This window comes from Pteropus vampyrus, unplaced genomic scaffold (assembly GCF_000151845.1).
Source record: "Pteropus vampyrus isolate Shadow unplaced genomic scaffold, Pvam_2.0 Scaffold412, whole genome shotgun sequence".
Classification (NCBI taxonomy): Eukaryota; Metazoa; Chordata; class Mammalia; order Chiroptera; family Pteropodidae; genus Pteropus; species Pteropus vampyrus.
Genome location: NW_011889193.1, coordinates 430,382 through 445,482, shown reverse-complemented (window position 1 = coordinate 445,482; position 15,101 = coordinate 430,382). Strand labels below are relative to the sequence as shown.

Sequence of the window (15,101 nt, the reverse complement as noted above, 5' to 3'; positions counted from 1 at the left end):
ACGTGCTGGGAAAACACGCAAGCCGGTCACAGGGAGGACCCGGCTCATCCCTGTACCTGTCCTTGGTCACGTGACTTCGGACAATCGCTCACAAAACCCAGCGTCCAGTGTCCCAAGGCGGTGAGGACAGGTCAGTGTATCTAACTCTGAAGCAGCTCATCTCCAGGGTCACCCTACCCCGTTCAGGTCACCCCGTCCCAGGTGCATGGCACAGGCAGTGGCTCGACCAGGCAGCGCGTTGGCAGGGAGCTCGGCACGGCCCACCCCTCATTTGGGGTCTCTTGGGCCTTTACACGCTGGGCTCTGCGTTGTTTCCGGACGGAGCCACACCCGCCTCAGACCCTGTGTTCACTGTGTTCACTGCAGACGCGTCACCACAGACGAGAGGATCAAACGATGCCCGCTGACCACCCCAGTGGGTGGGCCGGAAGCGTGGGTGTGGCAGGGACCACTTCCTGCCCAGGGCACCCCAGGCTCCCGCCCCCCCCCCACTTCCAGGCTCAGTCAGGTCGTCCCCTGTGGCTCCAGGACTGAGTCCCCGTGCGCTGCCGGCTGCAAGCCAGGGGCTGCTCTCAGCCTAAGGCTCCCGCGCCCTTTCCCGCACGACCCTCCACCCCCACAGCCAGCAGTGGAGACCCTCCCTCGGGCAAGTCTCCTCGCCAGGAAGGTGCCCGGCCCTGGTCCAGGCTCACCTGATTAGGTCAGGCCCACCCAAGACAATCTTCCTTTTACGATCCACCGACTCTGGACCACGATTACGTGCAAAGCGAAGACCCCGCAGCGGGAAGGCCTCGAGCGGGTCCAGCCTCCACACACAGGGCCCACTGTTCCAGCCGCTGCGCGTCTGGGGCTCGGGGTGGTGAACGAGTGCTCCCCGCCTTCTAAGAGGGTGGTGACGCGTCCCCTTTGTTCCCTGGCAAACGGCGGATCCCAGCGTACAATGCACGTGGTGGTGACCACACTGTCTCAACCCAGATGCCCACGGCCACCGGGACACTCGTGGGCACAGTCCTGCCGGCCAGGGACGCTCGCGGACACAGTCCTGCTGGCCAGCTGCTACAGGACCGAAACCGTGCAGGTGCATTTGGAGCCTGCAGTGTTCAAGGCAGCCCCCCCACCCCCCGTCTAAGCGCACAACAGACCCACCTAGAGGTGACAGTGACCATCAGGGATGCGCCGGTCTCTTGTTCTCTGAGAATGACATGTTTTCCCCCAAAGCCAATGATGTGGCTCCCGTCACAGAGCCACCCTGGAATTACATGGCTCAGTCTGTCCACACGGGCACGTTGGAAAACTGGCATTCCCCTGGGGCCCAGCCAGTGTCCCCGAGGCCGGGCACTCAGCTGCCCCACTGCAGGGGAGACGCAGGGAACCCCAGGCTGCCTGCTTCTGAGGGAGCCCGAGGCCAACGGTGGCAGTGAGGAGGGTCCCTAGCTGGCGGTGTGGAGCACCCCACAGCAGTGAGCGTGTCTGCAGAGCGGACGTTAACCAGAGTCTACGTGTAAATTGGCAACCTCAAAAAAACTGTAATCTCAGAATTCGTGGCCAGGGCACGACTCGGAGGGGACCGTCGCTGGGCAGTGAAGGGGCCGGGCCCGACAGGTGCTGCGGGGTCCGGTGGCTGCCCCGTCCAGGTCCCACGGGTCTGCGTTTGCTTCGAGTGACATCGGCTGGTCCCAGATGTCGACGTGCGCCCTGGGCCGGATGACTCGATCTCCAACTACGAGACAATCACAACTGCGGTGAATCTCATCCCAGCCACGAGCTGACGGCTGAAGATGTGGGGGCCTGAGCGAAGAAGCAGCAGCGGCCCGCGGGAGGCGCCTCCCTGGTGTTCCCCCCATCCCCGCGTGTCCCCCCCGTCCCCGCGTGTCCCCCCCATCCCTGCGTGTCCCTGGGGGCTGTGCTCGCTGTGCCGTGTGTGTCCTCGCCAGGAAGGCGCCCGGTCCTGGGCCTCGCACGCGTGGCAGCCGCCGGCTTGCTCCTCAAAGCTTCTCCTCTCCCCGCACACATCTGGGGACACTCGCCACACTCAACGGTCCCCTCCGCGCGTCACCGCCAGGGGGCCGTCCTCCGTCACTGCGTCCACGGAATTTGCTGCAGATGCTCTTACTCCCTGAGGTACGAGCTCGTTTGACAAGTGTCTTTGGAGCAGAAAACGTATCGTCCAGTTGCCATGCCTTTCACTTCTCCTAAGCCTTCTCCTGGCTCCTGGGCTGTCCCCACCTTCGACGGAGGAACCCGGGGAGGAAGAGCTGGGGGCGGCGTCACCGCCGTGTTTTACTGCGATGTCGATATGTGACAGAGCCTCTTACGCAGGTGGCTGCAGAGGTGAAGCCCCAGGGCACAGGCAACAATGACGCCAGGCCCACCCCTGAAACCCCCCGAGAACGCGGAGCTGGCCCGGCTCCATCCCCCAGCGGCACCGACAAAGCAAGAGAACTCGGGGACACCGCAGCCCCGATGGGCTCAGAGGTCGTTCGGCCGCTGGGCTTCGCTGCCCCGTCCGCCGGGGCAAACCGGGTCCAGCCACGCCTCCTGACCGCTGTCCGTGCTTCTCCCTCAGGAGAGAATCGGGCTTCTCGGCGTCAGTGTGGGGCGCATCCGGGGACGGAGAGGTCACTCGCGGGACCGTGTCCCTTGGTTGAACCTCTCGCTGGCGAGCTGTGCGGGAACCGGTATGTGTGGGGGTGACCCTCACAGCACAGCAGTGACAGCCGCTTGCGGAAACAAGGCCACATGAGCTCGCGGAGACGTGCAGGCCGTGGCCGGACGTCTGGGGGGACGGCCGCTCGTGACGGCTGTCAACTCCCGGCAAGAGGAATCGTGTCCCCCAAGGAGACCGTGGGGGCAAGTGCAGGTTTCGACGGGCATGGCCGTCGTCCCCGCTCGTGACCGGAGGCAAGTCGCTAACTGCTCCGAGCCCTCGTCCCCTGCCGTGCGAGGGCGAGGGTCCCCTTGCCAGACCACCGTCTCCATGCGAAAGCCGAGGACGTAGAAATGACTTATCACAGCAGAGCTCTGGGTCCACACCACGCATAGACACCTGTGGCCATCTTAGAGTCAGGCGAACCCAACGATCCAGTCCCTCAGCCACACGGGTCAAGCAGCCGACGGCCACCGCGGCGGTGAGCTCAGGTGGGGACGCCGCCAGCACCACGGACAGCTCTGCGGGACGGTGGCTTCGTGCACACTCGTCTTGGCCTGGCCTCCCAGCAGGGCCTCCGGCCACCATGGGACGCGGTGCCGGCAGCCTCAGGCGGCCACCGCCCGGCGGGGCCCCGCACCGGACCTGTCCTCTGCGTCTGCCCGGGCTGCGGCCGCAGCAGTGAGCACCCCGCAAGGACTCTGCGTGGCTTCACCCCGAAGTGCAGGTCCCAGTGAGGCGCCCCGCAGGACGGCGCTCGGAGGAGGGGCGTGGCCAGCCCCGTGTCAAAGGCGCCCGTGTCCGCCGGGAGCAGGCACTGCCCTGGCCTGCGATGGTCGTGGCCTTCCGGGACGGCCACACGGCAGGCCCTCGGGAGAGACGGTGCGGCCCCTGGCACCATGGGGGCCTGAGCCTCAACCGCTGTCTTTACTGCTGCTGTTCAAGCAGAGAGGCTGAGGCTGCAGTGGGCAGACGGGCCATGCCAGGCCCAGGGCCGGCCACCCTGGCGCCCCGAGGAGCGGGAGCAGCCCCACCCGGCCTCTGCTGGAGCACGCGGGACGCACCGCGAACAGGTAAGTGAGCTGACGGATGACCTGACGCGCCGAGGTCCCGCACAGTCCCCTCATCCCCGCCCGCCTCCTCACCTGGACAAGGTCCCCGCACCGTGTCCCCCGGCCCGGCCCCGCTCACCTGGACGAGGCCCTGCACCGCCCCCGCCCTGGCCCGCTCACCTGGATGAGGCCCCGCACCATTCCCCGGCCCGGCCCGCGCACCTGGACGACGAAGCCGGTGGACGAGCACTGTCTGACCCAGAGGCTGAACTTCCGCTTCTTCCTCTTCCGCAGCTCCCGCTCCGTGCACGTGGCGATGAACACGGGGTCCTCGTCGATCAGGGGTTCGTGTAGCACCTGCCGGAGAGAGAGGCAGAGTCTGGGGAGGCGCGTGCACGCGGGGGCCTTCTGGTTGGGGCTCGAACCCCGTCTCCGCCGTCGACCGGCTGTGCGGCCAAGGCCGAGCTGCTTCGCCTCTCTGACCCCGAGGCTCTCACAGGACAGGTGGCGTCGGCATCCACACCGGAGTGCGGAGCATCGGTGAGAAGCTGGGTGTGGAGCTCTTAGTGGCAGCCGAGGCAAGAAGCGGGGCGCCCCGGGTCACCCCGGGGAGCGGAGGGCACTGTGGCCTCACCTGGGTCTGGGAAGGCCTGAAGGCGGCGTCGAAGCCGGCCTGCAGGGCGTCGAGGAAGGGCTGCACCTTGTAGAGGCCGGGCGCGCTCGGGCCGGGGCGGAAGGCCACCACGTGGAAGTACTTGAGGATCTTCTCGAAGCGCGCCTGGCTCATGACGCGTGCCAGGCTGTCGTTGCTGTAGAAGCCGCGGCCCCACACGCTGAGGGCCGACTCGCAGCGCGAGGTGCTGGTGGAGATCACGTAGCCCAGGAAGGCCTTCATCTCGGCCAGCGTCACCTCCGCCCAGGCGCCGTCACCGCCGAAGCGCTCCTGGAACTTGCGGGCGTACATGTTGGTCTGCGCCACCATGCCCTTGAGGACGGCGTCGGGGACGAAGAGCTGGAGGAAGTCCAGGGCGCTGGCGCTCGGGGGCAGCTTCCGGGTGGGACCTAAAACGAAGATGAAGCCGGGGCCGGGCGCTGGCTGCTGCCGCGTCACACACCCCGACCGACCGCTGCCACCACACCCCGACCACTGCCACCACACCCTGACCCCACGCCGGCCGCCTCTCCGGCCCCTGCCGCAGGCCACCCGCCCCATCCGCTTCTGGGAGGGGCTCTAACCCAGGCGGGTCCCCGCGTCCCCGAGTCCCGTCACCCGGGGCCTCTTCACTGCGCACACACCACCCCCTTACAAAGCTGGGGAATTCGGAAATGCCGGTCCTGGACTGAGGGGCCCGCGAGGGGACGGAGGAGACGCAGGGCCCCCCGGAGCCCTAACCCGGGAGCCCGGCCCTGGCTCCCGGCTCCCTCTTCCCGTAGGTTAAGGGGACTCTGTCACAGGAAACGCTTTCACCACTTGGGCCCGAGAAACTCCGTCCGGGGAGGCTGCGGTTTTTATCAGGTGGTGTCCACAGGGGAACCTCGAATTTCTTAGTGAAAAAAATCTAAAGGGACCGGTTGAGATGATTTCACCAATGCAATAAAAATCTCACAGCTTCTACCTAACGCGGGGACGGCCTTTCGAAATAAACACGCGCACGCACGTCATTCGCGTGCATATTCTTGAGATGGGGCTTGTGCTCCCCGCCCCCCGGGGTGACTCGAGCCAGGCCGGGGTCTGCGCCCTGGAGCGATCTGTGGGGAGAGCCACGCGTGCTCTCCAAGTCGAGTTTCCACGGCGAAACCCAGACAGACGGGTGGGGGCGTGAGGTGCGGCACAGGGAGCATGGTCCGCAGCACCCCAAACCCTGCGCGCCAGGCGCGGACCCGCCTCCCTGGGCTGCGATCACGCCGTGAACTGGAATAAAAGTCTAACCGCCGTGCCGTACGCTTGGAAGTAACAGAACATTGACTGTCAACTGTAATTGAAAAATAAATTTAAAAGACCGAGAATGTACACAAGAGGCCGATGTTTCGGATCCAGACGCAGATCCGGGGAGCTGGAAGCCCCCGTCTGCTCCCCGCTAACTGCCGTCTCAGGCAGAGGCCACCGTCTCCCGGCAGCGCAGCGGGCAGCGTGACACCGCTGTGCACGGCTGTCGTTTGCGGGGAGACTGGGGACGCTCAGATGTGCCCTGCGCACCTGCCCCGGGAACCCGCCCAAACCCGCAACTCGCCGAGACGGCACAGAAATCCCTGGAGGCCGGGCTGATGCTGTCACGATGCCACCTTTGCCCTCACTTCACGGAAGAGGAAACTGAGGCCCAGAGACCGAGCGGCCGCCATGCTCACTGTCATCAGCCAGGTCCTGCGCCGGCGCCACGGGGTCCCGCCACCTCGCCGGGCCAGACTGTGAGGCGGGAAGACAGGGGCCTCACTGGCCTGGGACGGCCTGAGGCTGCACCGCCCCCTCCCGAAGCAGAGCCCCCGGCCGCCGGGGGGCGAGGCCTGACATTGCTCGGGGAGCCCCCCAAGCAGGAGGAAACCGGCATTCCAACTGCTGCCGCGTGCTGAGCGGGCAGCGTGAGTCTCTTCCCAAAGTCACGTGGAAAGTGACTTCACCTCCCAGGCCACTGCAGATGGGGCTCAGAGACCGGCCTGGCCGGCACTTGGTGGGGACGGTGGGGAGCGGCCGACGCTGGCGCCGGCTCCACGGCCTGCTGGGCTGGGGCCCGAGTCTGCGAAGAGCTGGTACAGTGCGTGGGCGGCATGCCCAGGTGGCTCTGCCGGAGGTCACCCCACGCGACCCACAGAGGTCTCTGTGAAGGTCGCCCTGCTCTGCAGGTGAGGACTCAGGACACGCCCAAGGTCACCCATTTCCCAGTGCCTTTCGGCGGGGGCGACCATCATGCCACCTGGCCCAGAGCCAGCCCAAGCATGCCTGCCATCTGCCATCACCACCGGCAGTGCCCCCGCTGCCTCCGAGCGTCCCATGGGGACAGGCGGGCACGCGCCATCCGCCAGCTCCAGTGAGGCGGGTCCTTAGACCCCCTCCCAGGGCACGCTCAGTCCGCGGGGGCACAGCGGTCACGGGGCAGCCAGCAGTGTCCCTGAAGGCAGAAGCAGAAGCCACACTGCCCAGACTGCAGTGGCAGCAGGAGCCGGGGGTGGGGGGCCGGGGGTGCCACCGTCAGGCTCATCCGTGTGGGTGGGGCCGCAGCTCTGCGTGGTGACGGTGCCAGTCACATAACCATCTCCCTCCCCCGTCACTGTGTCTCCCCTTTGCAAACCCTTGCCACCACCCAGCTGGTCCCCTGGGCCTCCAGGGCACCCCCCACCGCCAACCCCAGGGTGGTGCTGATGGTTCAGGTCCCCAGAAGGTCCCCTGCCCCCAGCTAGGACACACTCCTTTTCAGTGGTGACCAGAGAAGCAGGTGTTAGGCTGAGGGGGGCTGTAACGGCCTGGCCTTCCCTCCCCGGGAGTCGGGGTGCGGTGACAGGAGACGGGTGTGAGGCTCGGGGCACGGCTGTGCCCACAGGAGGGGCCCCAAATCCAGATCCCGGGGGGCAGGGTCTGGGACGCTCACTGGAGGGGCCCTGAGGGTGCTGGGCGAGGAGCCATCAGCCTCCTGGGGAGGGCAGAGGTCACCACTGTGTCGGCAGCGAGAGCATCTCCTGCAGAGGCCCCGTGACCAGGCGAGCACTCGTGTTTGTTGGACGGTGCCGGAGATGGAGTGGCCGCCAGCCCCCAGTTACTTCAGCCAGAAACCCGCCCCCTGCGTATCTTCTCGTCCCTCACCCCACATGCGCCCCGCACCCTGTCCTGACCCTCTGCCTCCACCGTGCCCCCCACTGCAGCCCCCTCGCCCGGACGGCCACCGACAACAGCCTGCCCCAGACCCCCACGATTCACAAGAGACGTTTTTACAAGAACATAAACTGTGCACAACACCCCCTGCTTCCCAGTGCTCGTTAAGCAAACCCTCACCCGTCACCCCTCCTCAGACCCATGTTGGGCCACGTGGCCAGTGGACAGAGCTGGTGGCACCCCAGGGCCTGCGTCTGGGGGGGAGAGCGCCCCGGCTCCAGCTCCGCCGAGCTGCCCCTCCCCATCGCCAAGGCGCCAGACCCCTGACCACGGGCAGACAGCAGGTGTGTCCACCGGCCTCCTCGAGCGCTCGCCAGTCTCTGCTTGTTCTTGTTCTGCTCAGACCCACACTCGCTGTGTCTGCCTCGGCTGCCCCACCCGCTGACCCCGACGGAAGGCCGGCAGCAGGGGGCAAAGCTGCAGTGTCACCCGGTGTCCGCCAGGCCCAGTTCACGGTACGGTGAATGCGTCCTTGCCGACTGGGCGGATGGGACCCGAGTGGGGGGGAGGGGAGGGGAGGGGGACCCACAGCCCACCCCGGGGTGGGCACCGTGGCTGAGCTCTGTGGGGAGACCTGGCTTTTAAGGACGACGGCCCTGTGTCAACGCCGGGTGAAAGGTTATGTCAGCAGAACGGGCTGTAAGGGGGGGAGGGCCGGCCGGGCAAGAGCAGGCACAGCCCAGCCACACACGCCCCGAGGACGCCCCTGGGGTCCAGGAAACCCAGCAGGGTGGGCCGCTGCGTCCCGGGGTGGGACCGCCTCTGAATTCGCCTCTGAATTCAGCACGCGGGGTCGACGGGCGCTGTGGCGGGCCACCGGCTGGCTCCGGGCCTCGTTCCGCTCCGTTCCCTCCGTCCCGCCCTTCCGGGACGGGTGACAGCCCCTTCCTCTCCTTCTCGTGCCTCCCCTTGTTCCCTGGCCGTGTGACCTCGGGCAGGTCACGTGACCTCTCTACCGGATGGGAGTAAGACTCTCTGCAGAGTGAGTGGATGTCACAGGATGCCACACACAGGCGACATCACAGGTGACGTCACACAGACGACATCACACAGGCAGCGTCACCGGCGATGTCACACAGGAGGCGGCGCGCGGTGACGGCACGTGGGGGACGGTGTGAGGCCCTGTGGCAGTGGCCGCTCCCGCCCCCGGCCCCCACCCCTTCAGGAGCACAGATGCAGAGGAGGCGGGTGCCCCGTGGGGCGCCGCTCCCCACCGTCACCCCATCTGGAAGAACGGGGCGGCTCCGTGTGCTTCCCGAAGCGCAGCCTTGCAGAGCAGAAACATGCACTTTAAGGCGAGAATGACACGTTTCATAAACTGGCATTTTTTTGTACTCATCGTCAGCAGCTTTGTGACACAGATGTGGATCATGTGATATTTTGAATTGAAGGTTTAAAATAAGAAAATGATGTCTCCCCAGGCTAAATCGAACAGGCATAAAAATATAACAGGAACAGCCTGCATCACCAGAAAAATAATCCTCTCATCTGAGGCATCGAAAATGACATTCCAGAAAAAGGGTGGTGCAGAAAATGACCGAACCACATGGGGTCCTCCGTGCCAGCCACAGCTGGTCCTCGTCTCGGCTGAAGCAACCCCTTCTCCACCCTCGCCCCCTTCCCCCAGGGGCTGCTCTGCAGAACAAGCCGCCCACGGGCCCGGCCGCCACCTGCTCAGCCCGCGGACTCTCAGCAGCCTCTTTCCCGTCCAGCCTCTGTTCGCAGCCCAGTGACGGGTGAGGCGCTTGCTCGGCAGGCATCACAGGGTCCCCCGCAGGGGTGGGGGCGACCGTGTCAGGCCTGGTCGTGCTCCTGACGCCGCCGTGGCTGCCCCTCACCCGTGTGGCTGGAGGGGACAACTCACGCCACCTCGCTGGGCCGCTGTGAGCAGCGTCACAGCACCCTTTTCTGTCTAAGTCTGATCTGCGCGCTTGGTGGCACACCCAAATTAGGTTCCGATTGAGGTCAGTGCTCTAAATGGAACCCTCGGCAGGGGACACGTGAAGCCGTGCTCAGAGCACTTAGGACACATGCCGAAGCCCGGCCGTATGGCTTGTGCCTGACGGAGGCCGTCCTGGAGCCAGGCGCGGGCCCCCCTCACGTCCCACCTCACATGGGCCGAGGAGGCCGTGCGGAGGCACGCCCAGGTCACAGAGCTGGACAGTCTGTCCCCTCTGCCACACGGCAGCCCCCGCTCGGGCACAGACGCTCCCAGGGGCCAAGCCTTCCCAGCTCTGTGGCCGCGTCTGATTTTCCGGGTGACGAAGTTCTGCCACCGTCCCCGTTGTACGGAAGGACACGAGCGCGCGAGATTCAGTGACTTCCCCAGTGGCTCGACTTGAACCCAGGACGCCTGGCTCTGCACCGTACCTCAGCTCCGGGTCGCCCCCCCCTGCACTTGACTGTGACTGCAGATCTCACCTCTCACGTCCGCCTGTGGCTGCTGGCCAGTCTGGCCAGACGCAGAGGGAGCGGCGAGCTCCAGGCCGCTCAGCTGCTTACGCCCAGCACCCCCCACCCCATCGTCTGGGACGGAAGACAAAGCCAGAGCAGGAACACGCCACACGGAAGGGACAAGCACTGGCCACGCACCATGGTCCCTCAGTCCCCGGGGACGTGCGCCCTGCGGCCCGTTCCGAACACAGACGCCAAGTCAGCAACAGTGGCAGGGGCGGGGGCTTCACAGCCATGGGAGGGGCACGCCTAGGCCAGGCCCACACCCCGAGGGCTGGTCCCGGGTGGAGGACACGAACCAGGATGGAAGTCACCCAGCCCTGTCCCCTCCCTCCCCTCCAAGGCAGCACGAGCTAGAGCTTCTCACTCTCCGGGCCAGCTAGGTGTCGGCCTGAGGGCCTGTGCAGAGGATCCCGCAGCAAAGCCACGCCCAGCAGGCAGGCACTGCTGGGCACCCACAGCCACACCCAGGCCCCGGGGCCCAACCTCTGTGTGCAAGTGGCTCAGCTGCTCAAGGAAGCCAGAGCTTGAGTGGAATAAAGGTCAGGGCAGCCACGTGGCCAGGAGCCGGCTGGGTGGCGTCAGCCAGGAGCGGGAGGGGAGGCGGAAGGGGCGCCAGGCCGGGGCTGGGGCAGCCTGTGCTGTTGTTCCAGAATAGTGACGGTGAGGAAAAGCCCTTCATCAGGGTGCGCCCGGCGCTCTGCAGGCACAAGCCGCTGTCGCGCACGCTGCCGTGCCGTCCCCACGGCGAGCCTCTGAGCCTGGGCCGTGGCGCCAGAGCCAGAACGAATCCAGGTTTCCTGTCGCCAAGCCCACGCTCAGGGCTCCCGGGGGTGCCACCGGTCCCCCTCTGGGCGTCCCTGGGACGGGTACGCTGCTCCAGCGTGGGCCTACAGTGACTCTAGTCCCAGCCAGCCCCGGGTGCTGGTGCGGCCGCTGTCACCTCCCTGAGGCCACCGCAGCAGCGGGGGCACTTCCTGGGCACACAGCCTCGCACTTTGCAGGGCGTGGGCACTGGACTCCCGCCCCAGTGGATGGGCTGTGCACCCCAACCCGCGCAGCAGCCGGCCCCCGGCAGCCAGGGCCAGCAGGCCCCGCCCGAGCACCCTGCCCGCAGCACGGGGTGGCGAGGGCGTCACACACCGTCTCCTGCGGGGCGTCACACACCGTCTCCTGCGGGGCGTCACACTCCGTCTCCTGCGGGGCGTCACCACTGTGTGAACGAGGGCCTCCTGTGCTGGTCCCGGTCCCAGCCCCGCTTCGAGCCCCGGCCCCCCGAGCCGCCCACTCCACAGCGCCCGCCCCTGCGTGCCTCACCGGCTTACGGCCCGCCTCCCTCCACCCCGCCGTGCCCTGGGACGGAGGACCGGGGTCTCTCCTGCCAGGGCCGGGCTGTGGCCTTCTCCACCCGGAGCTGGCAAACCCAGCTCAGCGGTGGCCATTTTCCCGAAACTTTTACTGTCTTCATCTTTGAAACAGAAAAAAACCCACTCTCTCCTCTGGCCCTGTGTATTGTCCCCACAGAGACTTGAGCTTCTCGCCGTGGCCGCTGTCACTCACGCTGCTGGTGCCGGCTTCAGGCCCGCCTGCCAGCTGGGCCCCGGCTGTCAGGGACGCCGAGCCAGGCCCGCGTGCTTCGCTGCAGAACTGCCCTCTGGGGGCTCAGGAAGGTGCTGGACGCACATCTATCTGCTCATGGCCTCTACGCGTCCCTGGACGGACGGAAGCACCGCTGGCGGCAGAGCCGGCCCCGGGCCCCTCTCCTGCCAGAGGCGCGGCAGCCTCTTTCTCCGCCAGCCCCCTTCGGCCACCCGGCCTGGGCCCAGCAGGCGCCCGGCCCAGGAAGCGGGGCTCAGGGAAGCGGGGGCGGGGGGGCTCCCCCCAGAGTCCGCGGGCCACTCGAGGCCACCGCGCATTCGGCTTTGTCCTTTATTCTAATTCTGAATCTAAACCGCGCCGGCTCCTTAACGAGTAACCGGATCAGGGTCGGACAGAACAGCAGCTTCAGTAAAGCGAGTTCACCGCCGGCTCCGAGCTCACGGATCCCGGGCGCGGGGCTGCAAGGCCTTCGAAGCCCCCCCTTTTGCTCACGTCCCCACCAGCTCTCCATTTTGAATTTAAAACTTGATATAAACGACCTTCTGCACACACGCATTTCTACCTGTCTGCTAGACTACGAGGTTTATTGAACAATACAAAGTCCTTCCGACGGCGCATTCTAAAAAGTCGAGCATCGAAAAATAGAAGAAAAGGGACACGCTCCTCTGCAAAGTCCGGTGTGGTCCTGGTCCCCTGGGGCAGGACGGACTAGCCTGGCTCAGAGGTAGCTGTTCAGGCAGGACCTTGAACTCACCTCTCGCACACACGATGGTTTCAGGTCGGTCTGAGGCGCACACGCAGTTACGTATAACACGTTCTCCCAAATCCCGTCCCCAAAACCCCTTCCTGCCTTCGCGACAGAATCCAACGCTGGGACGAAACCCAGGACGCGGACGGGTACTTCCCCTGCATCACGTCCAAAGGGATGACACCTCCGCATAGCAGGAGTTCTCGCCCGATCCAGGGGAAAAGCGAGCACCACCTCGAAGCCACAGCAGCGAAGGGCCGGACGGCGGACCCCACCAGCCCGAAGGCCAGGAAGCGGACGCCCGTTGGACCAAGTCACCAGACACGCTGACCGCTGGTGGGGAGCGGCCACTCTCCGTCATTGGCCCATGAAATATTTTCCTCACATCTCCGACGGGAGCGAAGCCCGCCACCCTCATCGATGGCCTACGTGGGGCGTCCCCTCCCGCTAACGCCCCAGACGGTGACCAGACAGGGAGACGGGGCAATTGGTACCGAGAGGCTCAGCACAGTCTGATGCTAAAAGTGAGACTCTGTATAAAACCTACACGCTCGGCCAGGAAGAGACTGGTGGTCTGACCTGTAACACGTCTGGAACACGGGATGTCAGGCAGCCATTCGAAACGACGTAGTTCACTATTCCTTAAACTCTCACGTACGTAACAGCTGCCGGGGACCCTGTGAAAATGCTGCTTCCCGGGCCTGAGAATCTGCATTTCCATCCAGCTCGTGGGGGACGCGGATGCTGCCGCCGGAGGACCCACTGTGTAGTGAGGTTAGTGACCAAAACAGGCTTGTTTGCCACATGTTAGGTGACCAGAAAATCAGGTTATAAAAAATGGAACGGAAGCCCGTCTTTAAATAAGAAACACACACACATACACGCACGCACACAGACACGCACACACACAGACACGCATACACAGACACGCACGCAGACACACGCACAGACATGCACACGCGCATACAGACACGCACACACACACGCAGACACACACGCAGACACACGCAGACATGCACACACATGCGCACACACGCACACGCGCATACACAGACACACACAGACACACATGCAGACACGCACGCAGACACAAGCACAGACACGCACACACACACACGCACACAGACACACATACACACACAGACATGCACACACACAGACACACACGCAGACACGTATACACACAGACACGCACGCAGACACACGCACAGACATGCACACGCGCATACAGACACGCACACAGACACGCACACACACACGCAGACACACGCAGACATGCACACACACGCGCAGACACACGCGCATACACGCACAGACACACAGACACACATGCAGACATGCACGCAGACACACTCAGACATGCACACACATGCGCACAGACACACACACACGCATATACAGACACACACAGACACACATGCAGACACGCACGCAGACACAAGCACACAGACACGCACACACACACACGCACACAGACACACATACACACACAGACATGCACACACACACACAGACACGTATACACACAGACACACACGCAGACACACGCACACGTGCATACACAGACACACACGCACACATTCACACGCACACGGGGCTGGAAATGCGAACGGCGCTTAGTGCAGAGTGGTGGCAATTTCGTGTCGTCTTCCCTCCGATTGCGTGTTCTGACCTTCCCGCCCGCCGGCACAGTCCTCCCTGGGCATCTGAGACGGGGGAGGCAGAGCTGGACGGACCCTCACGGCCGGGACCCGCCCGCCCAGAGACGGCCTGGACGACCGCTCTGCCCGGCTCGCCCCGTGGTCGCAGCTCAGCCCGGCTCCCCTCCCCCACGTCCCTCGCGCAGCAGGAGGGGAGGGATTTTGATGATGGTTCCATTTTTCCTGTCACGTAGAAGCTGTGAGTCTGGCTCTTTAAAATACCAGTTAAAATGCTCCCTGGGAGAGCAAGGATCACTCGCCGAGCCCCGCCGGAGGAAGGAGAGTGTGTCATCGCCGAGCGTCTGTCCCGACTCGTGTCAAGGCCGAAGCGCCCGTGCGGGAGGCTGGACCCGAGCCCAGGCCGGCCACCAGCACAGCACGGGAGGCCAAGGACAGCGGGCGAGCCTCTCCCACGTGGCCCGCCAGCCGACGGGCACGGCACAGGCAGCCGTCCTAACTGTCACCTCTGCAACGAGCAAAGGTGAGCTCGGGACAGAAGCACGTCTACTCCTGGACAGTCCCCGACCAGAGGCCCCGCGGCAGCCGGGGAGACGAGGGGGAGCCCGGGCTCCGGACCCACGCGGGGCCTTCGGGAGGTTGCCTTCTGGAGCTGAGCGTGGTGGGGGGCACAGGGAGCCAGCGTTTGCCCAGGCACCTCGGGGCACAGGGGCCTGTGCTCGGGATGGGACGGCACTGCCTCCTGTCACCGCGCGATGCCCGTCCTAGGGACGAGGGGACCGAGGTGAAGGGGCGCGTGGCACTCAGTGAGCGTGACGGCCCCGAGGCCCTCGCTGTGCCCCGGCCGCCGCCGTGTGACCTGGGACGAGCAGCTCCCACATCCTCGACTGGGAGGGGGGTGACAACACCGCCCGGGCTCGGGAGCTGAGTCGAGGCGCAGACGGCGGCTTCCCAGCAGCGCGCCCGGCACGCGGGGGTGTTGGGCAGATGGGAAGCGGGGGCAGGAGGGTGCACACTCGGCACCAGGACCCGGCCCGCACGCCAGAGCAGGTGGCGGCCGGGTAGCCTGTCCCCGGAGCCC

The 15,101-nt window shown here is 65.5% G+C and overlaps 1 protein-coding gene across 1 annotated transcript in view; it reads right to left on the bottom strand.

Moving 5' to 3' along the window:
• PGBD5 (piggyBac transposable element derived 5) overlaps positions 1–4,912 on the bottom strand; it is a 14,989-nt gene extending 10,077 nt beyond the window's left edge. The window contains exons 1-2 of the mRNA XM_023523787.1: positions 4,334–4,912; positions 3,922–4,056 (exon numbers count right to left, since the gene is read on the bottom strand). Of these exons, the coding sequence (XP_023379555.1) occupies positions 3,922–4,056; positions 4,334–4,912 (714 nt within the window). The remainder of the gene's footprint in view (positions 1–3,921; positions 4,057–4,333) is intronic.
• Between the last annotated feature and the right edge of the window lie 10,189 nt (positions 4,913–15,101).